At 41.5% G+C, this 26,064-nt stretch overlaps 2 protein-coding genes across 10 annotated transcripts in view; one reads left to right on the top strand and one right to left on the bottom strand.

Annotated features, from left to right (window-relative positions):
* The window catches only part of MCU (mitochondrial calcium uniporter), a 498,142-nt gene that overhangs the window by 300,450 nt on the left and 171,628 nt on the right, over positions 1-26,064 (top strand). For all 3 annotated transcript variants that reach the window (XM_053787856.2, XM_053787857.2, XM_053787858.2), the window contains one exon: positions 6,213-6,312. In XM_053787856.2, the coding sequence (XP_053643831.1) occupies positions 6,213-6,312 (100 nt within the window). The remainder of the gene's footprint in view (positions 1-6,212; positions 6,313-26,064) is intronic.
* LOC128696546 (serine-rich adhesin for platelets) overlaps positions 14,781-26,064 on the bottom strand; it is a 104,330-nt gene continuing 93,046 nt past the window's right edge. For 6 of the 7 annotated variants that reach the window (XM_053787850.2, XM_053787852.2, XM_053787853.2 and 3 more), the window contains 3 exons: positions 18,400-18,650; positions 17,395-17,508; positions 14,781-16,945 (listed from right to left, as the gene is read on the bottom strand). In XM_053787850.2, the coding sequence (XP_053643825.1) occupies positions 16,840-16,945; positions 17,395-17,508; positions 18,400-18,650 (471 nt within the window). In that variant the 3' untranslated portion in view covers positions 14,781-16,839. The remainder of the gene's footprint in view (positions 16,946-17,394; positions 17,509-18,399; positions 18,651-26,064) is intronic. The other variant, XM_053787849.2, reaches the window with a different exon arrangement.

Genomic DNA, 26,064 nt, shown 5'->3' with positions numbered 1-26,064 from the left:
TTTGATCCAGAACCTTGACGCTCAAGAAAGAAACATTTGCTATAAGGATTAGTTATATATACATGCATGTAATACAGTGGCAGTCAGGCGATCTTAATAATGCAAGAAGAGTTGAAGATTTCCATCCCCCGTGGCTTGTTTTTATATATTATTGTTAGTATTATTGTATAATCCTACGGGTTTAGCGCTCCCCCATGATTATAATAATATTTAAATTGTTAGCGGAATTGTTTACTAGTTATTCAGCAGTTGGAGGCCCGAGATCATAAAACATTTTCCCCACCTTGTGAGTGGCAGCATATCCTACATGTTGACCTGTGTGAGAGGCTGGTCAAGCACCTCCTCCCTCTTCTACCTCCTCTTCTCCCCTCACACACCACTGCTTCCCCTTCCACCTCATCCCCTTCTTCCTTAGTTTCGGAGAGAAGACAAACCGGGAAAGAACGAAGGGGAAGATAGACGAATAAACGAGGTAGTAGGTGGGCGAGGAACTAATTGAAATTTTCAGGTAAGTAATATTTCTGAACATGTGGGAGAAGGAATGAAAGATAGATGGATGGAGAGAATGTAAGTGATAGAGGAGGAATGTGTGTGTGGGGGGGGGGGAAGGAGGCTGGAGAGTAGTAGTAATATTAATATAGTGTTAGTAGTATTAGTAGTGGTTGTAACATTTACTAAACACTTCGACCACGTAGGTCACTCAGAGCTCACAGCCATAAAAATTGTATACAAAAAATAAAGAGGATTAAATTAACAAATAGAAATAACGAACATAAATACTCAACACGAATAAATATCATCATACCAAGTTAAAATAACCAGCATCACTTACAAACCCCATTACGTTAATCTTATAAGGCCCCTAAAATTTCCCCGAGGTCCCTACAGACAAGACAGTGAAAGTCAGTCACTGCTATTGATGTGTAGACCCGTGTAACCAAGGTGTGTTCTCCAGCTGATGTAAATAGTGTGAGAGAAGAGTCCTTCCTGCAAGTACACTGACGAAGCACTTCCCATTTTCGCTTTCTCTTACGGTATTTCATAAATTTAGTGATTCTCTACGATCAGCAGCACCAGTTCTTTTGACCAATACAAAATGAATAAAGGTAGAATATTGAGTAGAAACTATTGTATAGTCCACAACAGGAGTATAACATACTTCGCAAAAACGAAATTGATATGTGGGAAACATCTTTAGGTTTCTCCCTGCAGTTGTTTCGAATATTTTCCTTCCTAGCACTTGATGTTTTATTGTATATTTGTGTACTATAATTATTAAGTTAATATAAATGTCTTGGACATTAAAATGGTATAAAATACCGACAGGTTGTTAGGTAAGACACATATGCAACAGTTAGGTATCTTTATTTCGAAATAAAGATACCTAACTGTTGCATATGTGTCTTACCTATAAATGTCTTGATGGCCAGTGTTGTACACCGGAGCTGAGCTCTACATATTTCATAAATTTTGATTCGTGTTCCTAAGCCACTGAAGAATCTCTTGATTTGTTAATTTGTAAACGTTACCCCTCGTTACTCGTACAAGATAAATCTCCTAATAATTAAAATAATTTAGTATGTATTAACTCGTAATTACATTTGAGTATCACCAGTGACTGATTGTTCTTCACATTGTCACTAATTACTTCTGTTGTGTGATTTTGTTTAGATTAAATTCCTTCAAAATTTGTTCGTAGTTCATATAGATGTGCAACTGTTGTTACTGTTGGAAGTCTGGCTCAGAGAGAACTTTGTCTCATTATCAGACTGTCGACTACACGACCACACTACCAGAGTTACTTTAATTTCTGATGTACGGATTAAAAATAAATATATACATAATGAGGTATCCAGGGCCGCCAAGTGTGTGTATTTTCTTAGCGGCTGCAAATCAATAGAAATACATTCCTTAGGATAGTGTGTTGTGGGCCGTGAATGTGTTCTTGATCTCCCTCGCTCTCCTGGCACCAAAATAGTGTGCAAGTCGTAATCTGCTTCAGATCCCAGTCTCTCACAATACGTCCCTCTTTGGAAGACATTGATCCAGGGGGCGGAGCGCCCCGATTTGTCTTCACCCTCCAGCCTCTTAACAAAATTTCCAATCAGGCACAGACAAACAAGTGAGGAGGAATTGCTTTTTCAAGTGCGGCCATTAAGGTCATTGCGCGCTCTCCTGCCTCCAGTCTGGCAACACAAGTTTCCTCTCACTTCATTCTGGTAGATTTGTTTCATAGCCACAACCGATGACACAGACAGAAACAGACGGAGAGACAGACGTACCCCCGCTCATTCACAGCCTACTTTTCCCCTCACAGCCCACTCTCCCCTCAGCCCACTCTCCCCTCACAGCCCAATTTAGAGTGTACGAGCTTATCACATAACTCTGGCCCTTCATATCCATGATTCCCAAAATTGTTCCCATTCCAGATTCCAGGGAGCGACCTTCCCAAACGTGATGCTGTGGATTATTGTTAGGCGATTTCTGCTAGCACTGACCTCTTTCTTCCTTAGCCGAGTTTCTTAACACCTCATTGATATTGTCTCCAGTCAACATTCTTTTTCTTTCAGAGACAGTATAAGAAATTTTGCTTGTGTTAAGACAGTTGTTAAAAAGCCTAAAGACAATTTTTTATGGCAAGTGAATATTAGTGAACATTCAGTGACTCAGAGACTTATCCTCAGTCTGAAACATTATATGACTTATCTTCAGTATATATTCTATTTTTCCTGTGTTTATCTCTGATTATTGCTATACTATACAAGTATTGCACCACTAACAATATAGTTGATATTTTGGTAGTGAAAATTGAGTCAGTCTGGCTGTTTTGCTTGTATATAAACCACCAGATACAACTTCTTGAAAACATTCTGTTGCTTGGTTATTTTAGTTAGACATCTGAGATGAAAGAATGTTAGAAACAGCAGAGGAAATCCCAGGAGGCAGCTCGGAAGAACATTCTCACACAAAGAGCTGTTAAAACTGGTAAATTCGCCATAATCCAGCAGGTAGTGGAATTAACCAGACTAGAAAATATCCTTGAGTTTTACATTCACAGATTGAGGATCTGGTACAGAACATAACGGTGTCTAATACAGCAAACTGTATGGAGTTCAGACTGTATAAACACTGGTCTTGAACAGCAAAATAGTCATGAGGATGTATTCAACAAATTCAACTTCAGTAATAAATACATTAACTGGGGTTAAATCATTACATTACTATAATATGCTGGGACGATGGTATGACTGGTTAACATGAATTTAACCAGTGTCTGGAGAGGATGAGCTCAATACTAGAAGTGTGCTTCACATTCTTACTGTTAAGAAAATAAAATGTTGCAAGTTAGAGAAAGTCGCTCCCTGTACAGGCGAAGACGAAGAGTTACTGAACTGCCCGAAGAACTCACTTTCTCAAAAAGCGAAAAATAGATACTGTTTAAAGTACTGGAAAACATCGAGAGAAAACTGATAGCGCCATACAGAGTGACAGACATTAAACTCACGTATGTAGCTTCACTCTACCAAGATAACACATTTATTGCAGAAAAAGTTGAGCCGATCACATAGACATGTATCATCAAACCTTTGAGAGTGTGTTTTAGAAGGTTTAAAAATCAAGATTGACAATCACTACAATTGCACAACCCAGGGCAACGTGAGTTTAAAACAGGTCACACTTGCCCATCGCAATTGCAAGGCCATAACATGGTCTGGGATGCGGCTGCTGCTGCCGTTGGTGCTGCGGTTGGTATTTCTCTCTCCTTTTCCCTACTAATTCCCTTCTTCCCCTCTCCTCTCTATTCACCTATGCCTCCCTCTCCCTCCTCCATTTGTTTCTTTCTCTCTGTGCCTCTTCCTCCCATTTCTCTTTCCTTTCCTCTCTCCTTCCCTCCCTCCCTCCCTCCTCCGTGGCCTCATAAGCCTGGCCAACATTGCACATTCACAGCTCGTCTTGTGGTCGCCTGTGTCGATCTTCACTATAAACACAAGACCATCTCGGAATATCTTGGTTCAAGTAAGATATTGTGTAGTGTGGTGAAGTTTGTGGTGGTGAAGTTTGTGGTGGTGAAGTTTGTGGTGGTGAAGTTTGTGGTGGTGAAGTTTGTGGTGGTGAAGTTTGTGGTGGTGAAGTTTGTGGTGGTGAAGTTTGTGGTGGTGAAGTTTGTGGTGGTGAAGTTTGTGGTGGTGAAGTTTGTGGTGGTGAAGTTTGTGGTGGTGAAGTTTGTGGTGGTGAAGTTTGTGGTGGTGAAGTTTGTGGTGGTGAAGTTTGTGGTGGTGAAGTTTGTGGTGGTGAAGTTTGTGGTGGTGAAGTTTGTGGTGGTGAAGTTTGTGGTGGTGAAGTTTGTGGTGGTGAAGTTTGTGGTGGTGAAGTTTGTGGTGGTGAAGTTTGTGGTGGTGAAGTTTGTGGTGGTGAAGTTTGTGGTGGTGAAGTTTGTGGTGGTGAAGTTTGTGGTGGTGAAGTTTGTGGTGGTGAAGTTTGTGGTGGTGAAGTTTGTGGTGGTGAAGTTTGTGGTGGTGAAGTTTGTGGTGGTGAAGTTTGTGGTGGTGAAGTTTGTGGTGGTGAAGTTTGTGGTGGTGAAGTTTGTGGTGGTGAAGTTTGTGGTGGTGAAGGTTGGGTGGTGAAGGTTGTGGTGGTGACGGTTGTAGTGGTGAAGGCTGTGGTGGTGAAGGTTGTGGTGGTGATGGTGGATCATTTAGGGAAAGGAGCGAGGAAGGTTTTATCTTAGATTAGCAAGTTGTCACACGGTACCAACCGCAGACTGCTAACAACAACAACCTTGCTGCCAGAGTAGGTGAAGCCCGGAAACCAGCTGCGTGTTTATATACATTATATATATATATATATATATATATATATATATATATATATATATATATATATATATATATATTATATATATATATATATATATATATATATATTTATAAAATCAGTGTTAGGTTAATATGTATAAAGGAAGGAAACACCAATGTTCAACTATATACATAAACAGGTCGTGGGTATTGCAGGATTATGTTAAGACGGAACATAGTCGCCTTGCAGAAAATTAGTTTCACTACCTCCCAGAAATACTTAAAACTTCACCACAGAAATTAGAACAATGCAAGATGCTTTAATTTTCACGTTCACGGTAGCAACGGCCACAGACGAGGTCAACAGGAAAATCATTCAACTCTCACCGTTTTTGTTTAGATACGAAGATGAGAGATCAGAGCTCAGGGAGATGTGCCAAGTCATGGTAGCTGCGGCTCGTAGAGAAATGGTGGTGTACCAGGTTGCCTGTAGGGATACCGGGAACATTTTAATGTTTTTTTTTTCTAGTTATAATATTGAGGTTATCAGTCCTTCACCCTTTGATAGGTGGTAAAGTTCTCCAGCCGTGATGGGAGGTCGTCAGTACCTTACCTTTGATGGATGGTGATCGGTCTCTGAGCCTTGGTAGGAAGTCGTCAATTCGTGTTTGGTTGTTTTCGTGATATTTATATTTTTGTTTACCTTGAGTGTTCTGAGAGCTGTTTTCTTTTGTTGTGAAGAATATTGAGTGATCTACAAGGTGAACACACTCTTCAAACATCATGACTTTCTTACCTGTTACTACCTCACCACAGCACCATAACAAAACACAGCTACCACAACTGCTTCACCTAGCACCAAAACCAGAGGGAGAACTAACCCCTTCCCCAGCCCCTCAACCACAACCTGACTATAAAGCAAATCTCCACGTACCATTAATATGACGATGATTAGCATTATTAATAATAATTTGCTTGTTCTTTCTTGCCCAACTTGATATCTCAATTATCACTAGTTTTCGTCTTGTTTGGTTCCCTTTAAAGCTCTGACACTCGGTGTCATCCATGCTGCTTGTGCCTGCAGCGTGTTTATCAGTCTTCGGTATGTGGCACCGTGTCAGAAGCCTTCAGATAGTTTATGAATATGAAGACAACCCCCTCTCTCTCTCCTAACATTTATGAACCTCTAGAACTCTTAATAAGTTGTCTATAATAGATTGTATTTTTGACTCCTTGTTATCTGGATGTTCAGCCAATCTTCTTATAATTAATTAATTAATTTTGTCCAGGTGTGACAGATACTGGCCTGTAATATACGAATATTGGTACCAATGTGCACATGTCATCGCACACGTTCACATCCATGTATAATATCCCGGCTACACGTTCACTCCAGTACCTTTCTTTTTGTTTCAGCTGCCTCTTCCCGTCACTGCCGCTCTCCCGTGTGCCTCCGTCAGCAGAAGATGGTGCTCCTCCTCCTCCTCCACCTCCTCCGGCGACGTCTCCACGCAAGGTAACTCATCTCAGCACAAGTGTATGCTTAGATCGAGGTTCGAATTGATATCTTCTTGAGACTTCCAGTACTAGAAGATCTAGGAACTTCAAGCATGAGTGTATGTTTAGATCAGTGTGTGACCCCAAGTCTTCTAGTTGAAAGAAAACGCCCAGCGGAAGCAGAATGCTCGTGAAGGATGAGAACAGAAAAGAGAAGGGAGAAAAATGGTAGGTCGGTGTTATGTTGAGGCATCTGTGGAAATAGACACTGAGCGAAACGTTTTGATAAAAAAAAAATTAGTGTGTGTGTTTTTGGTCTGACAAGCGTAATATTGCTGCTTGTTGTAAAATGTGACACCAACAGTTAAATCTACTCTGACAGAACAAGTATAGACGACGTTTCGCTCTTCTTAGACCGAAACTTTTCCCAACATACTATAATCATCCCTGTTATTTTCTTTTTAAAACTTTTAAGATATGTCAACTGTTGAAATGCAGTTATGATACTTGAATGATACGCTTGGAATTTCTCTATTCTTTCAGAGTGGTTGTTTTGCATATATATATATATATATATATATATATATATATATATATATATATATATATATATATATATACATATATTATAAAGATCTTTTATTTCTGCAACTCGACTGAGGACAACTTAAGTTGTAAGAGTTGTGTTGGTAATCATTTAGAATCGCCTGAGTGATGTTTCTAGATCAAGTGGGGATGTTTTCGACTCACAAATGAATGACAAGAGGTCGATCTCGGTGGAAACGTTGGGGTTGTTTCCTTACACCACTTGTCCCTTCTTCACCAAGCAGTAAATTGGTACCCGAGTGTTAGTCGACTGTTGTGAGTCGCATCCCGGGATTGCATATTAAAGGAATCCAATAGAAGTAAGCCACACTGCTTGGCTTGATTGGGTCATCCTGGGTTACTAACCTCTTCGGGGTAGTAATCCAATAGTGCTATTATGTACAGACACAAGTTGGCCTATCATGGCGTGAGCAGCACCACCATCGTACTTACACATTGGAAAACTTGTGCTGAAACTACTTAAATTAGAGGTTCGCAACGAGACTAGTCCCAGGATTTATGGGTATGACTTATGGTTAGTGTTGCATATACACAGTCGATGTGTGTTGGTGATACATCACAAGGGTATGATTGATGCCTCCACCTTGTATAGTCATTCACAATGAGTGAGTATATCATTATTTGTAGCAGTTCAGTGTAATATGGTGTTTTGAGGACGCGTAAGTGATACTCTATTTTCTCAACAAACTTAATTTACAAACTACGCTTTATAAAGCAGTAAATTTTCAAAGTTTTTCACAATAAAACGTTACTTGTAAATTGTGAGATTCTGCACAAAGTGACTTTACTATATCTGTAAACAAGTCTTATACTGTTAACCCAGAGAAATATTAACCAGTATATATAAGGTAATCTTAAACTGTTGTGTAGACAGGGCTTTCCACTCTGTTAAAAATGTTAACAATTATAACTATATGCTGTATTCTACGAAAATACAGGTTTTCATTTCCACTTACTTTTCATTTTGAATTGTTCTTTCTGGGGCAACTGGTGACGGAAGTTGTGTGCGCCGCCAGCAGCAACAATCTGGTTGGCCAGGCAAGCACCAGCCTGCCCCAGGGCCGGGCTATATGAAAGTAGGAAAACTCCCGTAACTCGTCAAAAGTTTATCAGAGGTAAAAAGATGGTTTATGAACTTGTTACATTATCTTTTTTATTAATGGTTTAAAAAACCGACAAGTTGAAAAAGGAGACCTGTGCAACATTTGGGTATCTTGATTCTTGGGTATCTGTGTTGAGGGTAAAGATACCCAAATGTTGGAGTAAGTCTTTCTAATCAACATTACTGAGGCACACGGTATTAATGGTGATGTTTCTTTAGGAAGACTAGGTCAAAGCTCACGTGCATTTCCCTGTATACTTGTATATCAGTACAGTGTATATACAGAGCTACAAGTCTGTGTATATACGCTGAGTGTTTGCTTTAAGCCCTGTTTTAAGTATTAAAGCATTCTTGACCCTGATGTAGCTCTCTTGGCAGCGCTCTCCTCACACACTTGTGTCCGTGGTTCAGTCCCCGGCACGAGTGGGAACAGTGAGCACGTTTCCTTACACCTGCTGTTCTTGTTCACTTACCAGTAAGTACCTAAACGTTAGTCGACTGGTGTGGGTCGCATCCTGGGGGACAAGATGGCAGGGCCTCAGTCAAAATATGAGTCTTCGATGATTTTATTGCGTTATCCTGGGTGGCTAACCCTTCCCCGGGTTAAGAATCCCAACACAAACTTAGCAGCTAACCTACATTACACACAGGAAAGATTTTCATTTCATTTTCCCTCGTAGTGAAATGCCGCCAAACGTTTTCTTTAGTTCAGTTTGTTACTGTAAAAGAAAATGATCATATTGTGATTGTTAGCCGGGCTTGATGGGACTCTTCAGTAAACATAGTTCTTGTTCTTAAAATTGTGAACTGTTTAAGATTAAGGTGTTTGTTTTGACATGATACATGGTTGTACAGAGGAATATAATAGTTGGGTGTACATGCCAAAAGCACCTTTGTATGCAGAGCATTTCGGGCAAATTTAAAGATTAACTGTTGTATAGATCATATTCTAGGATGAAATGAATTCTCTAGACTTTATTTAAAATAACTTCATTCTCATTCTCTCTCTCTCTCTCTCTCTCTCTCTCTCTCTCTCTCTCTCTCTCTTTCTTTTTTTTCGAAGCATCCACTTGGAGAGGAGTGGGTTCATAGACGACAGCCAGCATGGTTTTAGACATGGTAAATCCTGTCTCACAAATCTGCTAGTTCTGTGACAAGGTAACGAAAATTAGGAGAGCGAGGTTGTACGATGCACTTCCACTGAAGATACCGGGACACAGGTAGAGGAATAATGGAAAGCATAATGCATCAAGGAGTACTTAAGGGAAGGAAACCGTGCGTTGTCGTTCAGGAAGAGGTGTTGATAAATTAGACACATGTGCAACTCTTGGGTATCTTTATTGAGGAAACGTTTCGCCACACAGTGGCTTCATCAGTCCATACAAAGGAGAATCTTGAAGAATAGGAGGAGAATGAGGTAATCAGTCCCTCAACCTTGAGTCGATGTGGTCAGTCCATCAATCTTGAATAGAATGATTCTATTCAAGATTGATGGACTGACCACATCGACTCAAGGTTGAGGGACTGATTACCTCATTCTCCTCCTATTCTTCAAGATTCTCCTTTGTATGGACTGATGAAGCCACTGTGTGGCGAAACGTTTCCTCAATAAAGATACCCAAGAGTTGCACATGTGTCTAATTTATCAACATGTCGGTTCTCTGAACCATTCATCTACAGGAAGAGGTGTTGGAATGGGCAGGTGCGTTAAGTGGGGCTCCAGAACTGTTTTGTATACGCAAATGACATGACAGAGGAAAGACTACAGACGGATCTAAATAAGCTTTATATCGTAATAGATTTACAATACATTGTATTAAAAATTATCTTCATTACACTATATCAAATTGCAGTACACTAATTTACAGTACAATAAATAGTTTTACCTGGTGATAAACTCCCTGACCCACGTCTGCATATTAGTGAGACGAGTTATTTGAGAAAGACCTGCCAAGGATGGGTTTTCAAGACAGAGGCTCATCACCACAAACTACTGCTGTACGTTTTCCACCGTCTGCAATACAGTGATAAAGTCTGGGGACTGATCACGTCAGACTACTTCATGTCTTTCACAGCCTTCGTGAATTATTATTTCCAGTAATTTTCTGTTTTGGACTGTTAAAACCACTGGTTGTTGACACGTCTCCACAGTAAAGATAACCAGGTGGTGTACACGTCTTGTACATCTGTCTTGGGCCAGTAAGGTTATTGAAATACATGTACACAAATACAGTTACACAAATTATCATAGTGAAATCTCAAGTATTTTCATGATTTCTCACAGGTCCTTGATAATGTGAGAAGTCACGAAAGCCCTTGGAATTTCACTATTTTTTTACAGCGGTTGTTTTGCATATTGTGATATCACTTGTTTACTGTGTAAATTTCCTAGGATACCCCCCCCCTTCCTTTTTCAAAAAATAAAAAATAGTGACATTCATTGGGGCCCTTGTAGGTCTGCTGCAGCGTTCCTCCACTCTCATGTTTCTAAAGTCCCTGCGAAAAATGCTAAAAATATCCCAGAGGCCAAATTTCCGAGGTGCTCTGCAGACGCGACGCAACGCGACGGGTCCGAAAAATGTAGCCCTGATGGTAAAGTGCATTTTAAAAGCCGTCTTCCTCCCGAGGGAAGTTGGTCATGCAGACCAAGGATGTGGAGTCTACTCCAGCTCTGAGGAAGGAAGAGAAATGTAATTTTTTTTTTTATGGATATTAGACCCCGCTCACCGGCGGTCCTTGACGCCGGTGAGCAAGGAAATTAACGTGATCTGACCCTTGGATCGATGCTCACTGCATCCCATTACCCGAGTCGCTGTATGGCCCCCACGGGTTTAGCGTATTCCCTATGATTGTAATAATTATAATACACCAATACCCGCACATAGGAGTTGTGCCTTTTTATTTTTAATAATTAATAAAAGTAATAGGGAAATCAGGACGAAATGGCTTATGAGAGCCAGAGTGAATCAGAAAAGGGAGACCAAAGGTATGTAGTAACCTCCCTGGTGACAGCAAAGGTACTAACCGCCCTCAAGGATACCTGAAGAATGTTGTAGATGTGCGCCCCCGTCCATTATTAGCTTGTCATCTTTTGTTTTTAAAGTTCTTGTTATAACAACTAAATCCGTTAAATTTCCACTTTTGTGTGATTAGAATTAGTTGTATAATTTATTTTAGTTTTTATTTCCTCAGTTTTTCTATAACGAAATATCTGAAATTTAGCCTCGTTAAACATATTTTCTGTGGCCCAGTGGAAAGTTTGGTTGATATCCGCCTGGAAATTCTGTTAACTTGGATACCACACTTATAAATTCTTGTTTCGTTTACAGATATACAAAGATTTATAGCCCTGTCTGTGTCGGATATGAAGATGAAGAAAATGGTAGAGGCTAATACTGTACCTTGCAAAACTAAGATTTTTACAGTGGCAACATCTGACTTTGTTTGCTAGTATTCTTTGAGTCCTATTTGTTAGGTGAAAAAAATCCATCTGCTCACTTTTCCAGTTACTAGTTTTGCAGGCATTTGATGTACTCTCACACCATGATTGCACTTGCAAAGTGCTTTTGCAAACTCAGGATTTTGTATATGTGAAGTATTTTGGATTCCTCTAAATTTATTTACTGTCTTTGGCTGTTCCTGTTTTCCCTACTGGAATCAGAGGAACGACGCCTCTTGGTGGAACAAGGGTATACACGTTTTAGTAATCCTGGGAGCGTTAAACTTATCTTCAAACAGTTGAAGAGTTGTTGAGAACACAGCGTGCTGATTCCTCTCCCTCTTGCCTTTCTCTTGACTTCCTCTCCCCCTCTTGCCTTCCTCTTGACTTCCTCTCTCCCTCTTGCCTTCCTCTTGACTTCCTCTCCCCCTCTTGCCTTCCTCTTGACTTCCTCTCCCCCTCTTGCCTTCCTCTCGTCTCTTCTTCCTGCCTCTCTCTCTCCTTTACTTTCCTACTTACTGGCTCACCTCTGTTTCTCCGGAACGGCAGCTTGGATTACTTTCATCAGATATCAAACAAATATTATCTCTCATGCCTACTGTCATTCCACAGTGTAAAGAATTAATCATGCTTATGACTTTAGACTGTGCAAATAGCTGATTTGACCACCAGTACCACAGCCTTCGTACTAGAAACTCAAGATGGTTAATAACCCAGGATAACTACAGAAAGCCAAGCCGTGTGGCATATTTCTATTGGAGTCCTTAGATCCTGTCTCAGGATGCCACCCACAGAAGTTGCCTAATTCCTGGGTATGTGCTTATCAATAGGGACAGCAAGTATTAGGCGACTTGCTCATGCATCCCGTCTCGCCCTGGAGTGAGCTCGGGTGCTTTGGTTGTGAGGCGAACGCTCTACATAGGTACAGGTCACGGTTCATGCATGTTATAACTCACTAACCGCGAGTTCAAACCCCACCCGTGGTATGGTTTGGAGAAGAGTTCTTCCACCATCTTGCAGGTCAGGAGATACACTGAGGGATGTTTTAGAGGTCAACGCCCCCCCCTCCCCCCGGCCCGGTCCCAGACCAGACCTCAGCGGTTTGTCAACAAAACGTGACGTCATTCGAAAAATCCTTTTTCATGGGACCTGTTAATGTATTTTGTAAATTTGAAAGAGCGTATTACGAGGGCTGAAGATTAGAGATGGTCAGCATGATGATGGTTGAGAGCTTAGTCTGAGTGATAATCTTTTCCGCTGGAGGACCAACTGTGTCGAGTCATCACCCACAAGATTACAATGACTGGTTTGCACCAATTTGTCTTGTAATTGTTTTGTGAAGTAGACGCAAAAACGTTGGAGAATTTGTCGACGATGAAGATATTTATTTTATGAGAGAGAGATGGATGGATAGATTGAGATTCATCCATCCATCCAGGTAATCACATAACCAAGAAAAATTAATTAAAAAGCAGTAAACAGCATCCTGATTGTCGTACTGCCGATATTAAAGAAAACACGCCAGTGTCTTAACCAAGTTTACTGGGACAACATTTCGCTCTGTGTAGAGCTTTATTTAGTCATGAGAAGACTACACAGTTGTCAGAGTTGAAGCTTCATGTGCAGCCTTTGTGCTCGCCTCAGGTTGCTTAATATTGGTGGCATCCTGGGGAGGGTGAGTAGCATACCTTAGATTCTTCTGAACTTTGAAATGAACTGAAAGTTATTTAACTTAGTAAAGCATGTTAAAATAGTGGAGAGGAAAAGATACATACATGGAGACATGAAAATTGTGAACGTAATGGAAAGGAAAGCTGGCAGGTGTTCCCGCTCGGGTAGACGAGAATTGAGAACACGTGTGTAAGGTGAATGATTGTCCAGTAGTTAAGGATGTGTGTTAAAAGAAGACTCTCCTGACATTGATCACTTGCAGACTCACGACAACGCAGTTGATCAGATTTTGGAGATGTCTCTACCTGCTGCTCGTACTGCTACTTATGCTGTTGCTGCAGCAGCAACAGCGGCGTGCTGATGACATTGCCTACATTGCTGACTCAAGGGGAGTAACTCTGAACTCATCAGCTCCGCTGACGAAGTCGATAACCTTAAGGATCCATAACTTAATGTTAGTGGAACGAAAAAATATTAATCGAGCTGGGTGGAAACTTCTCTTCATGAAGAATTCTTTACTGTTAACTAAGACTCTTCCATCGAGGCTGCCAACACTAGATAATTGGCTTTTGCTGTTTTCATTGACGGTCTCGAGATTCGTTTAATATAGTCTATGAATACAAGACATTGTAGGACCTGGGCATCTTTGGTACGAATAAAAAGCATAAAGATACCGTGTTTCAAGTGTCAGTCATCAACTTGTCGGTACTGTTTACCATTAATGTTATGATTAATATATCTCAGTGGAACTTAATGGAAAATAGTATCCGTTGCCAGACTATCCTCAAACGATACTAAAACACACTGGTTAGAAACAGCCCCTCCAAGAAGTGTTGTACCAGACCTGAAGACTGGAGAACAGGCCAAGCTACGGTGATACCCCATATAGTCAAGGCTCTACATGTAGTATAATTGTTGTATGGAATGTGGTGTTTAATTTCTGGGTGACGTTAATAATCAGAAAATCATGGTAATGACTCTGTAAATCGTAATAACACGAAATCGCATTAGAAGTTTGTTCTTCAAATTTATTTAAAATTTGGAAGCTAATTTTGAGCTGAACAAGGAAACTGAATGAATGCTTTCCTCGAAGTCCTTGTAAATGATTTTCCTGTAGTGAATACCAGGTAGATCATTCCTCGCTTTTTTTTTTTAAACTGAGTACCCAGCTTGGAGTTTACCTTCGTTCTTTGTTCACAGTTCAGAGACTGGTTCTCTCTTCTCGTACAGCAGAGGTCAACTGCTGAGGCCATACAACTGCAAGCATCTTATTTTTACATTTACGGGGAAGCGCGAAACCCGTTGGGATCGTACAGCGCCTGGGGAATGGGAGTCAGTGAGATTTAATCAAAGGAAACTTAGGATAACTTAAATTTGCTTTATCAAGATCCTTCACTAGCGTCCAGTAACTAGCCACCAGTAATGACGGAGGCGTGGGTAAGAGACATGGGGTTAACACCCGTCAAGAATGTACATTGATGCTGGTGAGGGGCTCTTGAGCCGAGGAGTTACAGCTGTCCCTCTTAACTTGAATCAAGCCTAATTAGCCCACTTCCCTCCCCTTCCCTATTCCCGAGCACTGTGTGATCTTCCAGCCACGAGTTTAGCGCTTCCCCGCGAGCACAAGAAGTGTCATAACAGGTAAAGGTTCTAAGAATAAAGACAGCAGTTAAGAAAAACGCTTTATTTATAATCAGTGTCAAGAGTGTTACACAAGATCAAAGTCTCATTGTTCATCTATAACATTTGTTCAGTTATAACATTGTTCAGGGCCCAAGACACTTGTTCGCGTAACACTGATGACCTCAGACACTCCACTGTTCATATATAACATTGATAACGACCTCAATGAGGCCAGAGATCAATTTTAGCATTGCGTAGAACTTTGTTCTACACTATTTCTCTGGGATGGGGAAAAGTTCACAGTTCAGTACTGTTAAGCACACGCTTCAGTGCATCCTTTTGTTATATTGCAACCCTTTATTGATGAACATAAATCAATCTTCTCGTATGACTTTCTACTGATATTAAGTCAATAATATGTGTGTGTGGGGGGGGGTGTTTTTTGTGGCTGAGATTAGGCTGTGATGTGAAGTGAGGGTATGTTGTGATGGTATAGGGTACGTGGTGATGGTATGGACTGGAGTGTGGTGAAAGAATGTGTAGTGAGGGTATGGGGGTGTATGGTAAGCACGGTGTATGGTGAAGGGTGGTGATGGTTTAAGTGGTGACGATGGCTGAGGTGATGGTGTAATGGTTTTACTTTTCCTAGGTGGTCTAGGTGGTCATGTCGTCTCTGAACTAACATATCGCTGCTCGTGTACACTAGTTAAGGTTCACTCATACATTATTAAGTGTATATACAGATGTGTATGTGTGTAGAGGGTATACATCAGATTTATATTAATCTGAACCTTACAAGCTAAGGAAATGCATAAAATATTGAAAAATTTGTATCACAAAATGCATGGCAACCAGTAGCATACTAACTCCATTACACACATTCTTATATCTTATTGTTTTAACTTTAACAGTAACGTTGGTCTCAAGACCTAACTAGGGATGGTCTAAAGAAACTGTAATAATTGGGTAGGGTCGTCTTCGCCTGGAGGCTGAAGATTGAGCAAAGTTACCCAAACTAAGTTTGATGGTATTGCACTTAGTGATTGTGTGTGTGTGTGTGTGTGTGTGTGTGTGTGTGTGTGTGTGTGTGTGTGTACTCGCCTATTTGTGGTTGCAGGGGTTGAGACATCTTCACTGATCGCTACTAGGTCCTCTTTCTCCCAGCTCCATGAGCTTTATCATACCTCAACTATGTGTGGTTCCTGCCTCACTACGTCACTTGCCAGACTATTCCACTTCCTGACTACTCTGACTAAAGAAATACTTCTAACATCTCTTTGACTTGACTGGGAACTGGTGTGAAACTCATTCATGGACATTCATTCAACTAACCCACAATTAGGAGAGAGAACTTTTAAACTACGTTTCGGTCCGAAACGTAGTTTTAAAGCTTCCCAAATTACGCGTTAACAATCAGTTGTTGCAGCCACTGTTGCGACTTCATGAAGATTGATCCCTCGTGTTGAGTTGCGTACGATGTACAGTCCTCGTGCAGCGGTAAGCTCACCACCATGAGAGCCACCAATCTGTGTGAAGCTCGCATCCAGGCCGTGGGAGGAGAGTGACGGGTGAAGTTCACATCCAGGCCGCGGGAGGAGAGTGACGGGTGAAGTTCACATCCAGGCCGTGGGAGGAGAGTGACGGGTGAAGTTCACATCCAGGCCGTGGGAGGAGAGTGACGGGTGAAGTTCACATCCAGGTCGTGGGAGGAGAGTGACGGGTGAAGTTCACATCCAGGCCGTGGGAGGAGAGTGACGGGTGAAGTTCACATCCAGGCCGTGGGAGGAGAGTGACGGGTGAAGTTCACATCCAGGCCGTGGGAGGAGTGACGGGTGAAGTTCACATCCAGGCCGTGGGAGGAGAGTGACGGGTGAAGTTCACATCCAGGCCGTGGGAGGAGAGTGACGGGTGAAGTTCACATCCAGGCCGTGGGAGGAGAGTGACGGGTGAAGTTCACATCCAGGCCGTGGGAGGAGAGTGACGGGTGAAGTTCACATCCAGGCCGTGGGAGGAGAGTGACGGGTGAAGTTCACATCCAGGCCGTGGGAGGAGAGTGACGGGTGAAGTTCACATCCAGGCCGTGGGAGGAGAGTGACGGGTGAAGTTCACATCCAGGCCGTGGGAGGAGAGTGACGGGTGAAGTTATAGACAATGGTGTCACTCTGGTTACGCCACTTGACACACTTACTGGAGTCCTGGTTGCCGGCACTGCTGTATGGATAAACAAACATTAGTAGCTGTGTATGTATGTGTGATGTACGTCGTGCCGAATAGGTAAAACTGATCAGTTAGCAAGAACTCGTTTAAAATTAAGTTCCTACAAATTTCTCTTATAAGAACTACGTTTAAAGCTATTTTTTTTTCATTTGTTAATGTAAAAACTAATAAATTTTGTACCAAAAGTACTTTAGAAAACTTACCTAACCTTATTATAACAAGCTCAATTTAATTTAGCCTAATTCAACTAAATATATTTTAGATAATTTTACAATAATTTAATAATAATAATATTTTTTTTCGTTGGATTCAGAATGATTTTTGCGAAATTATTGCATACTTATATTGCACAGTTATATTTTGAACAAAACAGGAAAGCAGTATTATGACCAGACCATCGCCACGATAACCTGTGACCTTGCTGAAGGACAAGTGGCACTGACCTGGTGTGAGAGAGGTCGTGGGAGTGATGCGAGGATGTGTCATTGGGTGCTGAGATGGTGCTGGAGGAAGTGCGTTTTCTCACCACACCTACGATCCTCGGCGCTGATAAACCTCTGCAACATAACATTACTCAACATTCCTGTGAGATGACCTATTTGTTTACTGCGTCGGTGTGATGTCATGTCTTCACTGGTTATAAAAAAAAATTGCTTTAAATATCCAGTTTTTGTATCAGCCGCCCTTGTAACCTGTTTCATTGTTCTGCAATTCTCAATAAAAAGAATTCTTGTATCCTGTCACCACTACTTGTTTCTCATTTTAAAATTCTCTCCTTTTGTTCTGCAGAATTTTAATAAACCGTCTAGTTTTTAACCATATATTGTGCTCATTATATCTGCCAATGTACACGTGTTTATTTAGCAATCAGATTTTCTTCATATCTCGTATTATATAGATTTGAGAGCCATTGTTTAGTTACTTTACACATATTTAATAACATACACTAGCACCATAATACTAATGTAAAGTCAAAAATTTACCTAATATATATTGGAAAAATTTTGCGCAATTCCCTATCCATATATCTGAAGCCTAATTTAAAATTTGAGAACTGAAGCATAAGTGTTAATATTTCGTGTGTATATAATATGCATTAAACCTTAATGGGTTCTTTACAGCTCATTGACTAAGGAAATCTGATTTTAACTGCTTTCTGATAATGTAAACAATCTTATTGAAAGAAATGTAATCATGTGAAAAAATAAGTACTTGCTTTGTTATGACAGTTGTATTAAAGTTTAATTGACACGAATATCTATCGATAAGTGCCTTTGATAACTAGTAACTACCACATACACGCACACATACGTGTGTGTGTGTGTGTGTGTGTGTGTGTGTGTGTGTGTGTGTGTGTGTGTGTGTGTGTGTTGTACATTGTTGCGCACATAGTTAAACTGCTAAAATACCTTGGAAAACAGAACATTCCACGTTAGCATAATACTTACGTTCTGGTTCCATCTTGCGGTGTTAGTCCGGATGTGTCTGAGGCTTTGGCACCGGGCGCTGCTACGGAGACGACATTGAGACCACTCCTGGAGACCTGAAGGCCACTGCTGGAGACCTGGAGACCACTTGGTGTGCACCTTGTGGTCTTCTGCAGCACAGAATCCTGATGGCGAGGCCGCTGGCGAGGACCAAAGAATATGACTGTGGTGCCCACAGCCCTAATCTTGGCCATCACTGTGGGATCGATCCACTGTGGGAAGAAATAGAATTGGGTAAGTTCTGCGGTATGGCCATCTCACTTGCAGGTGCAAACATTTAAAAGTAACCTGGTCTTACTCCGTTTACGCTATTCTAGAAGTCAATTTCTGAATGTTCCAGAAAGTGCGGTGTTTGCGCAGGCTTCAGTAACGTTCAGAAAGATTACACGAGGTATGATGATTTTGAAAGTAAGATGAGAGACCTAAACACACGGGCGGTACAAGGTGTTTCAGCGCAGGCGCAAGCGCTCCTACACTCAGGAGTACATCAAACAGCAGTTATCCTTCCCTAAAACTTTACGCACAGGTATCACTTGTTAGATTAGTAAAAAAAATTCGTAATAAAATTTCTTGGTCACGAGCATGGTGATACCTTCTGTTGATACACATTTCATCTGAAGATTCAAGAGTCCCACAAGAAAAATATTTGTCCCAAAACTTGTAAAAAAAAAAAAAAAATCTGTGGTGCGGCATTGCTACACATGTCTGTCAGCTGATACTTGAGGATAAATTTAATTTCAGAATACTTGACTGACACAAGAGGAAACAGCAGTTTTTATCCTGTGAAGCCACTAGTTTTACTGGTAACGCTTTGACTACTAACTCCAGTATTCCATTATGCATTCAACAGTTACAAAAAGCTTCAAAGGTTTCATTCCAGCAGCAGCAGCAGCAGCAGCAGCAGCAGCGGTAGTGCTGATGGAGTTACTTTTAAATGGGAATTGCCTTCTCTCAGGATAGCCTATCCTTACAAGAGAGAGGATTTTTTTATATAAACACTCAAGTCTTCTCTAGGCCTTCAATTGCTACGGTTAATATCAGGCAGACGTTGAACCTGGATGATGGTCAACTGTGAAGCAACAACCTCCTTTCCCAAATTGTATTTATATCTGTTGCCCACTCACGTCACTCTTCCTGGGTGAGAAAAACTGCAGATTTATCTGTATTGAGCCAGCCATCACAGCCTGGCTGATACGACAAGTTTTACAGGTAGTTTTGTCCAATTTTATACTGAAAATGTCTCTTGACAATAAATAAATATACAGTTTATAGAGAGCAGTTGCAAGGACCAGGCTTTGTAATGAGTTAAGATAAGAGCTTTTGTCTTGTAAAATATGTGGCAGGGCTCTAGCCCTTAATCCTGCATGTGGAGGTGGTGGTGGGACGTACGAGTGTGTGTGTGGGGGGGGGGACGTACGAATGTGGAAGTGTGGGTGAGATTGTGTTCGCTTGTCGTTTGTGGGGGAATTGGGTGGTGTGTGGTGGTTGTAGGGGTGTCGGGTACGCTTCTAATGGTAATGGGAAATGTGTAAGGGAATGGCAAATGTAACGAGTGGGGGATGTGGCAGGGAAGAGTGTGGGATGACAGGGAAGAGTGGGGAGATAGCTGTGACAGTCGTACAGCGCCTGGAAGATTAGAGGTACTCAGGTTTAATCTAAAGAACTAGAGGGTAACTCTGATTTCTCGCATCAAAAACCCTTCACCAGCCCCAAGGCGCCGCCGTTAAAGCGGCTTGTGTTCTTTAATTACTTATATTTTATATACATCATAGTTCACCTTTATATGAAAGGTGACAATTGTTTACACTCATTGTAAACTACTTACAAATCATACACCTGCTCTTGTAATTATACACACTAATCTATAATTTCCAAATTTGTAACATTTCATGCATGACTAAACAGTTTTAATGGGTGGGGAGTGTTGGGGAGAGAAACTTGGTGTCTCTGGGCATCACCCCACTGTCCTGAATCTTCCTGGACAGTGTGGTACTCTGTGTACGAATCTTGTGTATATGCCAGAGTGTGTGGGGCACTCTTGTTGCGTGTCTTGTGTATGCCAGGGACAGTGTGGCACTCTGTACGTGTCTTGTATATACCCAAGATAGTGGCACCCTGTGCGTGTATTGTGTATGCCACGGAGTGTGGCACCCTCGGCGCGTGTCTTGTGTATGCCAGGGACAAAGTAACAGGGGTGATGGTGGTGGCATCTTCTGCAGCAAAACGCTCACAAACATTTCCTTCTGCTTGGTGGAGTTCAGTCACGCAGCTGGCTCCTTCCACTCCTCTGGCTCCCACAACTTTCACTAAAGCCTTTGAGTTTTGCCTTATTGAATTTTCTCTGAAGTCATGGGCTGGCTACCCCCATCCCCTTCCTCCCCGTTCTTTTTTCTTTTCCTCTCTCCAAAATAAATTAAAAGCGCTTATCCCATCTTAGTGTGCTTTCAAAGCCTTGCTGTGGAAACTGAATCATTAAAAGTTGTTTTTATAGTAGTGTCGTTAACTCAATATTGAGAAATATGGAGAGGAGGAGGGTTTTATGGTGGTGTCTGTACACTTCGGGCATGACAGCTACCTTAGGTAGCTTCAAATTTAGATTAGACAAATGAACATGAAAATGGTACACAATATCGACAGGTTGGTAAGAGATATGTGCAACAGTTAGGTATCTGCTCCAGACTATGGAGCAAAACTCTTCTCCAGGCTGAGGGACTGATCACCTCAAAACTACGTCTTCAAGGGTGATGAACTGATTACGTCGTCTTCACATTTCTACTGCTTCTGCTAGCTCTTCTGTACTCGACTGAAGAAGCCTACTATGTAGACGACACGTCTTATCTGGCCTAGTATTGGCCAGTAGACCTGCTACAGTGTTCATCCTTTATGTTCTTAATATTGACTGTTTCCTCTATTTTGCGTTACCCTACCTTGGAGAGAGAAGGCCGATATGGTAAAAACAAAATTTGAGATGTACAGCAAGAGAGAGGTGCTTTTGTCAGCTCATGACTACCTTCCAGGTAATACGGAAACAATTATACCCGACACAATTAGAGACTTTTCCCTCACAAGTGAATTTATTTAATTCACGAAGAGGAAAAAGCTCACCTTTGAGTGAATAAACGTTTGATCTTATTTGTCTTGGCTTGTGACATTTTGCCCTTTTAACGACCACCTTCTTGGTGGCGCGGTGGGTCACCTTGAGAACATAAGCTTCGTACATAACGGTGAGATTCTAGACATATTTCGTTGAACTTCTGAAATGACATATTCAGCCAGGACAAGTAGTCTTCAGGAGAGTTCCCGTCAAGGAAAATGTATTGATACTGGTGAAGAACTCTTAAACCCATGTATTACCGGACTCTGACATGGGTGATGGTGGTGGTGTACTGTTACTGGAAAAGGATTCGACTGTAACACCCCTTCCCTTGAAAAGCGAAGATATAGAAATCAGTGGTTTCCTGTAGATTTAGATTCTATACATTGAGCATTTCATAGTTTGGAAAAAGAAACTTACGATGAAGTAAAATCGTAAATAACAGCAACAGGTCAGCAGTGAGAAGACAGTTGTGTGAACATAACGTGACCATATAAGAAGAGGGAGATGACCAACCGGAAAGTTTGAGAGGAAAAGCCTTTGGAAGTAGCGCAAAATTTGCTGAGGAAAACTATTGAGTCAACAGATCTTGTGAGGTCAGGTACATGGATCAGATTATTATTTTTTCCCGCTTGGATTATCAGTTCTCTAGACAAAGATGAATGAGCCTTATACTGAAGTAATTGAAGTGAAACCGAGATTGAAGTGAAAGAGTGAATCTTATTTTTAAGGTATATTGGTCAGCTGCAGAAACTCAAGGTTTCCCGAGACAAATCAGACGAGATTGAATTGTCTTAAGATATTTTTTAAATCGCTGAGGCGCTCGCGATAACATTTTTTTTTTGAAGATTTTTTTTTTTTATCGCGGCGTTGAAGAGGAGCTGCCATGACGGATAAGAAGGTAAACTGGCGAGCGTCCAGGTAGCTGCTGGAGTCTTAGCTGAGCATTAACTCGCACACAGTGCTACTCGCTACACCTACGACGCTACCTGCTACACCAGCATCGGGTGTACATGTGTCTCCCATACCCACCTGTTCGCAGGTGCTCCCATTTCCCTCTTTATAGCTTGTTACGTGCCACTGATTGTGCATTATATTTCAACATTTGCCCCTCGGCTTAGGCCTTTCTGCCTTCATGATTTTTATAGTTACTGAGGTACCTGTGGGGACCTCGGAGAACTCTTAGGGGTTTCTTGACATTAATAATAAATGGGATTTGTGTGCTGATAATTTTAACTTGGTATGATAGTATTTGTTGAGTGTTTATATTCGCTGATTTAACTTATTTCATAACCTTTTTTTTATTGTATATATATTTTTATGGCTTTGAGTACTGAGTGAGACCTACGTGATCAGTGCTTTGTAAATGTTACTGCTACTACATGCTACACCAGCCATGCTATTTGCATCTCTTGCTCTGATCTCTTACTGTTGGTGGAGGACACGTGATCCAGTGAATTAAAGCTGCTCTCTTCCCTAGGTCAAAACTGTTTATTTCCCATTCACCAGGCGCTGTGCATCTCTTCAGAGTTTAGCGCTTCTTCATAAATATATTTCAAAATCATCTGAACTGACAGTTTCTCCTACAAGGTAACTTGACTGCTACTGATACTTATTCCATAGGTAATAAATAAAAATATTTGTTGGTCTAAACACCTGTAGGTCATTCAACGTAAGGTTTATTGTCTTTTCAAAGTATATATTTCTTTCAAAGTTGGGCAAGTAAAACCAAGGATGTTAGTGAAATCATTTGAGTGAGCTGCGCATCATAAGAAAAAAAACTGTCATCTCGCGCCCAAGTTTCTTACAGAATCAACAAATTCTCTCCCCAAGTCTGGTGCATAATCTCTCAACTCCTCTCAAAGTTGTTTATAAAATCAACCATGGGAAAACAAAATGTTCAAAGAGTGGTGACCTTTTGTCGCCTCTCAGGACCTTATTGTTACTCCGTGTGACCTTCACTCACTGTAACACTACTTGTCACTCCGTGTGACCTTCACTCACTGTAACACTACTTGTCACTCCCTGTGTGACCTTCACTCACTGTAACACTACTTGTCACTCCGTGTGACCTTCACTCACTGTAACACTACTTGTCACTCCCTGTGACCTTCACTCACTGTAACACTACTTGTCACTCCGTGTGACCTTCACTCACTGTAACACTACTTGTCACTCCCTGTGACCTTCACTCACTGTAACACTACTTGTCACTCCCTGTGACCTTCACTCACTGTAACACTACTTGTCACTCCGTGTGACCTTCACTCACTGTAACACTACTTGTCACTCCCTGTGTGACCTTCACTCACTGTAACACTACTTGTCACTCCGTGTGACCTTCACTCACTGTAACACTACTTGTCACTCCCTGTGACCTTCACTCACTGTAACACTACTTGTCACTCCGTGTGACCTTCACTCACTGTAACACTACTTGTCACTCCCTGTGACCTTCACTCACTGTAACACTACTTGTCACTCCGTGTGACCTTCACTCACTGTAACACTACTTGTCACTCCCTGTGACCTTCACTCACTGTAACTCGCTGTATCAATACAGGATTGCTCAGTGTTTTATCTTGAGGTGCTCATCACATGATGATCTACATCTCTGTTCTCACCTGGTGATGAACACATCGTTACCCTACTGGATATTTCATCACGTTAAGTATTCATCTTATCCATGGCACGGCTGTGTACATCACGGCCTCACAACCAATGTGTTGTTTCCAATTGTTTAAGAAAGTGCACTGTGTACTTCTCTGCCAGACGCTTCTCCATCCACTTACACAATATATATGTACACTTAGGCGCAGAATACTTATTCACTTGACTGAGATGTACACCTGGTCTGGGGCTGGGTCGCGGGGGCGTTGACCTCTGAACACTCCGGTAGACCCCAGTGTAAACATGTACACCTTGTTAGGTAAGACACATATGCAACAGTTAGGTATCTTTATTTCGAAACGTTTCGCCTACACAGTAGGCTTCTACAGTCGAGTACAGAAAAGTTGATAGAAGCAGAAGATACTGTTTCATTCTATGGAACAATGATCTTCTCCAGACTGAGGGACTGACCACCTCAAAACTTTAAGGGTGATGGACTGATTACATCGTCTTCAAGTATCTTCTGCTTCTATCAACTTTTCTGTACTCGACTGTAGAAGCCTACTGTGTAGGCGAAACGTTTCGAAATAAAGATACCTAACTGTTGCATATGTGTCTTACCTAACAACCTGTCGGTATTTTATACCATTTTAATGTTCAATCTGTCATGTACACCTTCCTACGTACACATACAGTATACCCTCCTACCCACATGTACACCACTCCTACACATGCACACCACTCCTACACATGTACACCCTTCCACCCACACGTACACCCTTCCACCCACACGTACACCCTCTCACCTACACAATACCATTTGACAAATATCACAGATGGTATCTCCAGACAGTTGACTCTCCCTCCCTCCTTCCTTTCAATGATGTCACTCTCGCCAGGAAAGAAACACACAATGGAAATAAATGGTATAAAATACCGACACAATGGCAATATAAACACAAATGCAGTATAATGTGATCCTTTATTGACTACGTTTCGCCCACACAGTGGGCTTTTTCAAGTCACAAACAGAACTACCTGGGGTGGAAGGAACGCGAGTATTTATAGTCCGGCTGAGGTCAGGTGAAGAATGCTGCATCTGATGATGTACCGAGTTGGGTTGTAGAGTCTAAAAACTTGGGTAGCTTGGAAAGGAGACTGGACAAGTTTGTGAGCAGACCTTCTACAGTGTTCTTATGTGGGATAGCGATGAAGAAGTTTCTTGGCAAGTGGTTCAGCTATGTTATAGAAGCCACTATTCTGGTTGAAGTTGTCGGATATAGAAATAAGTGATGATTCCAGGATTCTTCGGTATTGGGTGTTGTCTTCTGTGGCGATAAGTCTTGAGTTTCTGTAGTTTATCAAGTGGTTGTGTGAATTACGGTGTTGTACGCAGGCATTCCTTGTGTCGTCAGACCTGCTTGCGTATTGGTGTTCTGAAATACGTGTTTGGAGGTCCCTTGATGTTTCGCCCACGTATAACTTGTTGCAGTCATTACAAGGGATTATGTATACCCCTGCAGAGGATGGAGGCTTGTCCTGCCTACTACTGGTGATGTCCTTGATGGTCGTGGTTGTGGAGGTAGATACTTGGAATGATGTTTTGGCAAAGATGTTGGAAACATGTTTGGCAATGGAGTTGGTGGGAAGGACTATGTATCTCTTCTCGGCAGTGTCTTCTCTGGGTGTGTTGAAGATGTTTAGTGCTCGCCGTCTGCAGTCTCTGATGAAGTGACGAGGATAGTGGAGTTTGGAAAATACCTGTTCAATTATAGTGCATTCTTCCTCAAGGAACTCGTTGCTGCAGATTCTGAGTGCACGCAGGAAGAAGCCTATAATTACACCACGTTTGGTTTTGGTGTCGTGGTGAGAGTAGAAGTGGAGAAGATCGTTTTGGTTGGTGGGTTTTCGATAGACTTTAA

This window comes from Cherax quadricarinatus, chromosome 47, assembly GCF_038502225.1.
Source record: "Cherax quadricarinatus isolate ZL_2023a chromosome 47, ASM3850222v1, whole genome shotgun sequence".
Lineage (NCBI taxonomy): Eukaryota > Metazoa > Arthropoda > Malacostraca > Decapoda > Parastacidae > Cherax > Cherax quadricarinatus.
Note: the sequence above shows the minus strand (reverse complement) of the source record. Positions and strands in the feature narration are given on the sequence as shown.